Source organism: Notamacropus eugenii, chromosome 4 (genome assembly GCF_028372415.1).
Source record: "Notamacropus eugenii isolate mMacEug1 chromosome 4, mMacEug1.pri_v2, whole genome shotgun sequence".
In the NCBI taxonomy this organism is placed as follows: Eukaryota; Metazoa; Chordata; class Mammalia; order Diprotodontia; family Macropodidae; genus Notamacropus; species Notamacropus eugenii.
In genome coordinates, this window is record NC_092875.1 from 383,858,285 (window position 1) to 383,868,294 (window position 10,010).

Below are 10,010 nucleotides of genomic sequence, written 5' to 3' on the forward strand. Positions count from 1 at the left end.
GGTGTCAGTCTTTATAACTAGATTGTGTACATATTTGGACTTTATTATTGTGTAGGGTATCAGACATGGGTCTACGCCTAGTTTCCACCACACTATTATCCGTTTTTCCCAGCAATTTTTGTCAAACTGAGTTCTCATCCCAGAACTTGGGGTCCTTGGGTTTATCAAACAGGAGATTGCTATAGTCATTGCCTACTGTGTCTTGAATACCTAGCATATTCCACTTGTCTGCCCTTGTGTTTCTTAGCCAGTACCAAGTGGTTTTGGTAATTGCTGCTTTATAATACAATCTGAGATCTGCTAGTAGTAGGCCACCGTCTATAGCATTCCTTTTCATTAGCCCTTTGATATTTTTGACCTTTGCTTCTTCCAGATGAATTTTGATATTATTTTATCCAGCTCTAGAAAATAGTTATCTGATAGTTTAATTGGTATGGTACCAAATAAGTAAATTAATTTAGGTAGAATTGTCATTTTTATTATATTGGCTGGCCCTATCCATGAGCAACTGATGTTTTTCCACTTACTTAGATCTGACTTTACTTGTGAGAAAAGTGTCTTGTAATTGTGTTCAAATAGTCCCTGAGTTTGTCTTGGAAGGTAAACTCCTCAATAATGGGATTTCTCTTTGTATCTCTTGCTGCTGGACTTTGTTATTAATATATAGGAATGCAGAAGATTTGTGTGGGTCTATTTTGTGACCTGCAATTTTACCTAAGTTGTTTATTATTTCAGGTGGTTTTTTACTTGAATCTCTGGGATATTCTAAGTATATCATCGTATCATCTGCAAAGAGTGATAACTTAGTTTCCTCTTTCCCTGTTCTTATTCCTACAATTTCTTTATCTTGTCTAATTGCTATAGCTAACATTTTTGTACCATATTGAATAAAAGTGGTGATAATGGACAACCTTGTTTCATCTCTCATCTTATTGGAAATGCATCTAGCTTATTTCCATTGCATGTAATGCTTACTGAAGGTGTTATGTACATACTGCTTACTATTTTATCGAAGGTTCCCTTTTTTCCTATATTCTCCAGTGTTTTTAATAGGAATGGATGTTGTATTTTGTCGAAAACTTTTTATTCATTTATTGAGATAATCATGTGATTTTTCGTTAGTTTTGTTGCTGATATGATCGATAATGCTAACAGTTTTCCCAATATTGAACCAGCTCTGCATTCCTGGTATGAATCCTACCTGATCATAATGTAGTATTCACATGGTGAGATGCTGTATTCGTTTTGCTAAAATCTTATTTAAAATTTTTATCTAGTTACGTTAGAGAAATTGGTTTATAATTTTCTTTCTCTGTTTTGTCTCTTCCTGATTTTGGTATCAAAATGATAATTGTGGCATAAAAAGCATTTGGGAGGACTCCTTCTTCCCCAATTTTCAAAAATAGTCTATATATCATTGGAATTAACTGTTATTTGCATACTTGACAGAATTCACTTGTCAATCCATCTGGACCTGGAGATATTTTCCTAGGGAGTTCATTGATGGCTTTTTCAATTTATTTTTCTGAGATTGGGTTAGTTAAGTATTCAAATTCCTCTTCTGTTAACCTGGGCAGTTTACATATTTTAAAATAGTCATATGTCTCATTTAGATTATCGAATTTGTGGGCATAAAGTTGGGAAAAGTAATTTCTAAATATTGTTTTCATTTTCTCCTCCCTGGACGTCAGTTCACCCCTTTCTTTTTTTTATTAGTAATGTGATTTTTTTTCCTTCTTTTTTAAAATTAAATTGACCGAAGGTTTATCAATTTTATTGGTTTTTTTTCATAAAACCAAATAAAACCAAATATTGTTTTTATTTATTAATTCAACAGTTTTCTTAATTTCAGTTTTATTAATCTCTTCTTTGGTTTTCAGTATTTCTAATTTGGTATTTACATGAGGATTTTCAATTTGTTCTTCTTCTACGTTTTTCGGCTGCATGCCCAAGTTATTGATTTCCTCTTTCTCTGCTTTATTTATGTAGGCATTCAATGATACAAAATTTCCCCTAAGAACTGCTTTTGTAGTATCCTAGAAGATTTGATAATTTGTCTCATTATTGTCATTCTCTTGAATGAAGTTGTTGATTATTTCTATGATTTCTTCTTTTACCCTCTCCTTCTTTAGCATTAAATTATTTATTTTCCAATTCCTTTTTGATTTATCTTAACATGGCCTTTTTTACATATAATTTTTATTGCATTGTGGTCTGAGAATGATTCATTTATTATCTCTGCCTTTCTGCACTGGATTTTGAGGTTTTTATTTCCTAATGCATGTTCAGTTTTTGTATATGTGCCAATTCAATTTTCTTCCAAGGTGTATCATATCTACCTTATCCCGAATTTTATTTACCACCTTAACCACTTTCTTATTTTTTTGAAGTTATATTTCTCAAGTTCAGAGAGGGGGAGGTTGAGATCCCCCACTAGTGTAGTTTTCCTGTCAGTTTCTTCCTTCATCTCCCCCAACCTCTCCTCTAAGAATTTAGATGCCATCCCACTTGTTTAGTAATGATATTGCTTCTTTGTCTATGGTGCCTCTTAGCAGGATATAGTTTCCTTCCTTATCTCTTTGGATTAGATCTATTTCTGCTTTTGCTTTGTCTGAGATGTGGATTGCTACTCCTTCTTTTCTTACATCAACTGAAGCACAATATATTCTGCTCCAGCGTTTGATCTTTTCCCTGTGTGTGTCCCCCGTTTCAAATGTGCTTCGTGTAAGCAACATATTGTTGAATTTTGGCTTTTTATCCATTCTGGTATCCATCTCCATTTTATGGGAGAGTTCATTCCATTCACATTCACAGTTATGATTACAATCTGTGTGTTTCCCTCCATGCTCTTTCCCACCATTTGTGCTTTTAGCTCTCCCGTCTCCCTTCCCCTTCTGATTAGTTTTCACTTTTCATCACCACCTCCTGCACCCTTCCCTTCCTTCTTTTCGCCCTCCTCCCTTTTACTCCCCTTTACCCTTACTGCTTTTCCCCTCCCTTTTAGCTCCCCACCCCTTTCTTACCCCTTCCCCTCCTACTGCATATAGAGCACCTCTCCAATTATGTCTTTCCCCCTATTATTATTTTATACTTCTTTCTGGGGTATAATTCATCATTTTCTGCTTCCTCCTTTTCACACCTCTTGTCACAATCCCTTAGCATGCTTAAATCACGTTTTCAACATGATATCATTTACTTTATACCCGTTCCCTCTATGCATATCCCTTTTATATATCATAATAGATGTATAATTCCCAAGATTAACAGATATCACATTCCCTTATAGGGAGGTAAACCGTTTTCCCAAATTGAGAAACAAATTTTCCCCCCTCCCTGTTTACCTTTTTATACCTCTCTTGACACCTGCTTTTGAAGATTGAATTTAATATGAAGTTCTGGCTATTTTATCAGGAAGGTCTGGTAATCCCTTACTTCACTGAATTAACCTCTCCTTGCCTGAAATGTTATGCTGAACTTTGCTGAGTAGTTGATTCTTTCTTGTAGTCCCAGCTCCTTTGCCTTACGGATACCAGTTCCTTCAATCTTTTAATGTAGAAGCTGCAAGGTCCTGTGTGATCCTGACTGTAAATTCTCCAACTTTGAATGGTTTATTTCTGGTTGCCTGTATTATTTTCTCCTTCACTTGATGGTTCTGGAATTTGACAAAGATATTTCTTTATCCCTTTCAGGAGGTGAACAGTGGCTTCTTTCTATTACTGTTTTGCCCTCTAGATTTAGCACTTCTGGGCAGGTTTCCTTGATGATTTCCTGGAAGATATTGTCCAGACTCTTTTTTTCATTGTGGCTTTTCTGTCAGGCTAATAATTCTCAAATTTTCTCTCCTGGATCTATTTTCCAGGTCAGTTGTTTTTCCACTTAGTTATTTTATATTTTCTTCTATCTTTTCATTCTTTAGATTTTGTTTGACTGATTCTTGCTCTTAGAGTCATTACTAGTTGCCCAATTATAACTTTTATGAAATTATTTTCTTCAGTTAACTTTTGCATCTTCTTTTCCATGTTCCCAATTGTTTCATCTAAGGAGTTATATTCTCCAGTTTATTTTTGCATGTCCTTTTCCATTTGTTTGATTTTCCTTTTTAAACATATTATCTTGTCAGTGAATTATTTTCTCATACTTTTAAAATAATTAGCTAGTTTTTCTTCTATTTCCTTCTTCATCTGTTCCAGGAGAGCTGTTTGTGCAAGCGAGCAGTTCATCGTCCCTTCTGAAGTTTCAGATGGAAGTAAAGTCTCACTACTGACCTGTATTAATGTTTTGGTCCTTGTCCCCACAGAAAGATTCTATGGCTTTTTCGAGTTTGTTTTGCTTTTTCTTGTTCATGATGGTGATTGTGTGTTGTGGTTTGGGGTTCTTTCATTTCTCTCTCTCTCTTTGTCTCTCTCTCTCTCTCTCTCTCTCTCTATATATATATATAATATATATGCATATGCATATGTATATGTATACACACACATATATATACCTCTCTATATGTCTATATCTATGTATCTACATATATATACACATATGTGTATATATGTATATATAAGCGTATGTGTGTGTACATATATACACACAGAGCACAATGTGTTTTGAATAGGAAGGGATGATTTTTAAAAAATTAAATTAAGGGGTGCAAAAGGAATATATTTGGAAAAGAGAGAAATGGAATGTGGCAAATTATCTCTCATAAACTTGGCAAGAATAATGTTTTTCAATGATTGGGAAAAGAGGGAAGGTGAAAGGGAAAAAGTGAAGCTTATTCTCATCACATTTGGCTTAAGGAGGAAAAACACTCATATAACTCAATAAATCAATTTGGCGTGAAAATTTATTTCACACTAGAGCAAAGTTGGGGAGAAGGGGATAGGTTGAGGGGAGATGATAGGAGGGAGGGCAAATGGAAGAAGGGAGTAGTTAGAAGTATACAATTTTTGGGATGGACAAGTTCAAAAAACTGAATAAAACAAATGGGGGGGCAGGATCAGATGCAGGGAAAGTTAGGTTTCTCCTGTATCTCTGAAAGGATAACACTTTAAAGTTGCATCATCTTTAAACTGGACTTCTAACATTATTGATACACAGCAATACTACCGTCCCAGACATACAACATGAAAAGGTACACTAATTTCTGAAGGTAGCTATCCTGCAAAATATTTTAAAATTTAAAATTAAGTGATTGTACTATTTCTTTTATGCTTGAAATTCCAGTCCTAGACCAAGCTTGTGGCCACCAGCATTGACATTCTTGACGTCCAGCAAAGCTGATGATGTCAGTTTGATACCTGGTTTTAGAGTCTGGGTGTAACCTAAGCCTATCAGGGTAGAATTGTTCACTTTAGCAGAAAAAGAGGCCTCAGGTTCAATCTGATATTTCGCTGCTATTCCAAAACGAGTATTGCTATTTCCAGTTGTCCAGGCTAGGTTGACAGCAGTTTCCAACTTCTTCTTCGCGTTCTGATAAATAGATCCCCCAAACTTTGTGCCATCATTCACATTGGTGTGCATCTGGAATTCATCAGTCCTGTAACCAACAGCAAAGTTGCTCTGAGTCACCCGAGATTTTGAAATTTCAAAATTCCTCTGGTAGCCTGCCAACCAGCCCTCTTAGCCAAGTACCACAGTTCCTCATATTGAAGGTCCAGAAATATCAAAATCCATGTCACAGCCAAGATTGATATGTTCCCGCTTATATCCTGACTTAATCTAAGCACTTTTTTCCTCTGTGTTAGGTGAGAAGGACGAATCGAAGGTCAGCTTCAGTCCACGTGCAAGCTGATCTTCAACAGTAATTTCAGTGCCCAATGTATTGTCTGTGTTCCCATTTTCTATGAATATCAAGCCATATTCAGACCATTTGTATTTTGTTTCCAAACTGACCAAAACTTTGCTGGTTTCAATGTTTGCTGAACCTGAACTTGTAAATTCCAGGCCATTTTCAGACTTTGTTTTCAGATCCAATTTTATTAAGCCAAATCCATAACCCTCAGTAAACACATCCCTGGCAGATTTTCCAAGGTCATCATAAGTAGGTGGCACAGGCATTTTATTCCTCTCCTGGTGGACACAGAGGGAGCAGCAGCGGGTGGCAGACACAGAGGCAAAGGGGCAGCAGAGGCTGCGAGGGAGTGGGGCGGGGTGCCTAAATATAGTTAGTCTTACACAACATGACTGTTATGGAAGTCTTTTGCAAAACAACACATATATATCCCATACTGAATTGCTTGCCTTCTCAGTAGAGATAGGTGGGGATGGAAGTGGGGATGGAAGAAGGGAGAGAAGTTGGAACTCAAAGTATTCTGAACAAATGATGAAAACTCTCTTTGCATGCAGCTGGGAAATAAGAAATACAGGTAATGTGGTATAGAAATCTATCTTTCCCTAGGTAAAAAGACAGAAGATGGGGATAAGGGAAGAGAGAGGTGATATAGAAGGGAGTGAGGATTGGGGAATCACAATGCACAGTATTTTGAGGTGGGAGTTGTGGAAAGCTGGGAAGCAAATTCAGAACTCAAAATTTTGTGAAAATGAATGTTGAAAACTAAAAAGAAATAAATAAACATTAAAAAAGAAATCATTCACCTTTTTACAATACTAATAGCGCATTCAATGAACTATGTGCTTATATACATTCATATGAAAAACGTACAAGAAAAATAATGATAGGTGATTGAAAAGGTAGAATTGGAAACTAAATAATCTTATCCTAAAGAAGGATTGGGTCAAAGAAGAAATCACAGAAACAATCAGCAATTTCATTCAAGAGAATGACAGTAATGAGACAACATACCAATTCTTAGGGGATACTGCAAAAGCAGTTATTAGGGGAAGTTTTATATCTTTGAATGCTTACATAAATAAAATAGAGAAAGAGGAGATCAGTGACTTGGGCTTGCAGGTGAAAAAGCTAGAAAAAGAACAAATTGAAAATCCCAAGTAAATACCAAATTAGAAATACTGAAAACCAAAGGAGAGATTAATAAAATTGAAATTAAGAAAAGCATTGAATTAATAAATAAAACCAATAGTTGAATTTATGAAAAAACTAATAAAGTTGATAAACCTTTGTTCAATCTGATTTAAAAAAAGAAAGAAGAAAATCAAATTACTAATATTAAAAATGAAAGGGGTGAACTCACCTCCAATGAGGAGGAAATTAAAACAATAATTAGAAACTACTTTGCCCAACTTTATGCCCACAGATTCGATCATCTAAACGAGATGGATGAATATTTAAAAAAATACAAATTGCCCAGATTAACAGAAGAGGAAGGTGAATACCTAAACAACCCCATCTCAGAAAAAGAAATAGAACAAGCCATCAATTAACTCCCTAGGAAAAAATCTCCAGGGCCAGATGGATTCACAAGTGAATTCTTTCAAACATTTAAAGAACAGTTAATTCCAATACTATGTAGACTATTTTTGAAAATTGGGGTAGAAGGAGTCCTCCCAAATTCTTTCTATGATACAAATATGGTTTTGATACCCAAACCATGAAGAGACAAAACAGAGAAAGAAAATTATACACCAATTTCCCTAATGAATACAGATGCAAAAATTTTAAATAAGATTTTAGCAAAACGAATTCAGCATATTGTCACGAGATTGATACATTATGATCAGGTAGAGTTCATACCAGGATTACAGGGCTGGTTCAATATTAGGAAAACTATTAGTATTATCGATCACATCAACAACAAAGCTAACAAAAACCACATGATTATCTCAATAGATGCAGAAAAAGCTTTTGACAAAATACAGCACCCATTCCTACTAAAAAGAGTGGAGAACGTAGGAATAAAGGAAACTTTCCACAAAATAATAAGCAATATCTACGTAAAACCTTCAGCATGCATTATATGAATTGGGGATAAGCTAGATGCATTCCCAATAAGATCAGGGGTGAAACAAGGATGTCCATTATCACCACTGCTATTCAATATGGTACTAGAAATGTTAGCTGTAGCAATTAGACAAGATAAAGATATTGAAGGAATAAGAATAGCCAAAGAAGAAACTAAGTTATCACTTTTTGCAGATGATATGATGATCTGCTTAGAGAATCCCAGAGATTCAAGTAAAAAATTACTTGAAATAATAAACAACTTTGGCAAAGTTGCAGGTTACAAAATAAACCCAGAGAAATCTTCTGCATTCCTATATATTAGCAACAAAGTCCAACAGCAAGAGATAGAAAGAGAAATCCCATTTAAAGCTGGGGAAGACGCTATAAAATACTTAGGAGTTAACCTGCCAAAACAAACCCAGGGATTCTATGAAGACAATTACAAGACACTTTTTGCACAAATAAAGTCAGATTTACGTAAGTGGAAAAACATCAGTTGCTCATGGGTAGGCCGTGCTAATACAATAAAAATGACAATTCTACCTAAATTAATTTACTTATTTAGTGCCATACCAATTAAACTATCAAACAGTTATTTTCTAGAACTGGATAAAATAATATCAAAATTCATTTGGAAAAACAAAAGGTCCAGAATATCAAAGGGACTAATGAAAAGAAATGCTTGGGAAGGAGGACTAGTGCGACCAGACCTCAAATTGTACTATAAAGCAGCAATTATCAAAACCACTTGGTAATGGCTAAGAAACAGAGAGGTAGACAAGTGGAATAGACTTGGCACTCAAGACACAGTAGGCAAGGAATATAGCAACCTTCTGTTTGATAAACCCAAAGACCCCAGCTTCTGGGATAAGAACTCACTGTTTGACAAAAATTGCTGGGAAAACTGGATAACAGTGTGGCGGAAATTAGGCATAGACCCATGCCTGACACTGTACACAAGAAGAAAGTCCAAGTGGGTACATGATTTAGGTATAAAGATTGATACCATGAATAAACTGGAGAAGCTAGAAATAGTGTATTTATCAGATTTATGGCGAAAGGAAGAATTTTTTACTAGAGAAGAAATAGAAATCATTATGAAATGCAAAATGGATAATTTTGATTACATTAAACTGGAAAGTTTTTGCACAACCAAACCCAATGCAACCAAAATCCGGAGGGATGTAGTAAATTGGGAAAGAATTATTCAGCTAAGCTCGGGGATAAAGACCTCATTTCTAGAATATATAGAGAACTGACTCAAATGTATAATCATACAAGTCATTCCCCAGTTGATAAATGGTCAAAGGATATGAACAGGCAATTTTCAGAGGAAGAAATTAAAGATATTTATAATCATATGAAAAAATGCTCTAAATCACTGTTGATTAGAGAGATGCAAATCAAAACAACTCTGAGGCCCCACATCACACCTATAAGATTGGCAAACATGACATAACGAGAAAATTATAAGTGCTGGAGAAGATGTGGGAGAGTTGGAACAGTAATTCACTGTTGGTGGAGCTGTGAGCTCATCCAGCCATTCTGGAGAGAAATTTGGAACTACGCCCAAAGGCTACAAAAATGTGCATACCCTTTGACCCAGCAATATCGCTAGTAGGACTGTATCCCCAAGAGATCATAAAATTGGAAAGGGTCCCACACGTACAAAAATATTTATAACAGCACTCTTTGTAGTTGCCAAAAACTGGAAATCAAGGAGATGCTCATCAATTGGGGAATGGCTGAATAAATTATGGTATATGAACGTAATGGAGTACTATTGTGCCATAAGAAATGATGAACAAGAAGACTTCAGAGAGGCCTGGAAGGACTTATATGATCTGATGCTGAGTGAAAGGAGCAGAACCAGGAGAACTTTGTGCACAGCAACGACCACAGTGTGTGAGAGTTTATTCTGGTAGCCTTGGAATTTCGTAATAACACAAGAACGTATTTTAAAAAAAAAATCCCAATGGTGGTTTTCTAAGGCAAAATGCTTTCCACACTCAGAGAAAGAAATATGGAAGTCATTTGCAGAATGTAGCAGATCATGTGTGTGTGTGTGTGTGTGTGTGTTTATGTATCATATTTTGATTTGTTATATGATTTCTTCCATTTATTTTAGTTCGACCACATGCCATGGCTATAGTGAAAA

General features: G+C 35.4%; 1 protein-coding gene across 1 annotated transcript; it reads right to left on the minus strand.

Moving 5' to 3' along the window:
- Positions 1–5,173: 5,173 nt before the first annotated feature.
- LOC140498561 (non-selective voltage-gated ion channel VDAC1-like) lies at positions 5,174–6,048 on the minus strand. The gene is made up of 2 exons (XM_072599533.1): positions 5,726–6,048; positions 5,174–5,497 (listed from the first exon to the last, which is right to left on the minus strand). Exons 1-2 carry the CDS (start codon positions 6,046–6,048, stop codon positions 5,197–5,199), a joined length of 624 nt encoding a protein of 207 aa, XP_072455634.1. The 3' UTR covers positions 5,174–5,196.
- Between the last annotated feature and the right edge of the window lie 3,962 nt (positions 6,049–10,010).

Bases quoted from the DNA above. Each gene is read 5' to 3' on its own strand.
- LOC140498561 (XM_072599533.1), bottom strand. From the start codon at position 6,048: ATGCCTGTGCCACCTACTTATGATGACCTTGGAAAATCTGCCAGGGAT. The intron at 5,498-5,725 runs GGAAAAAAGTGC...GCACACCAATGT, and splicing joins TCCTTCTCACCTAACACAGA to GAATGATGGCACAAAGTTTG.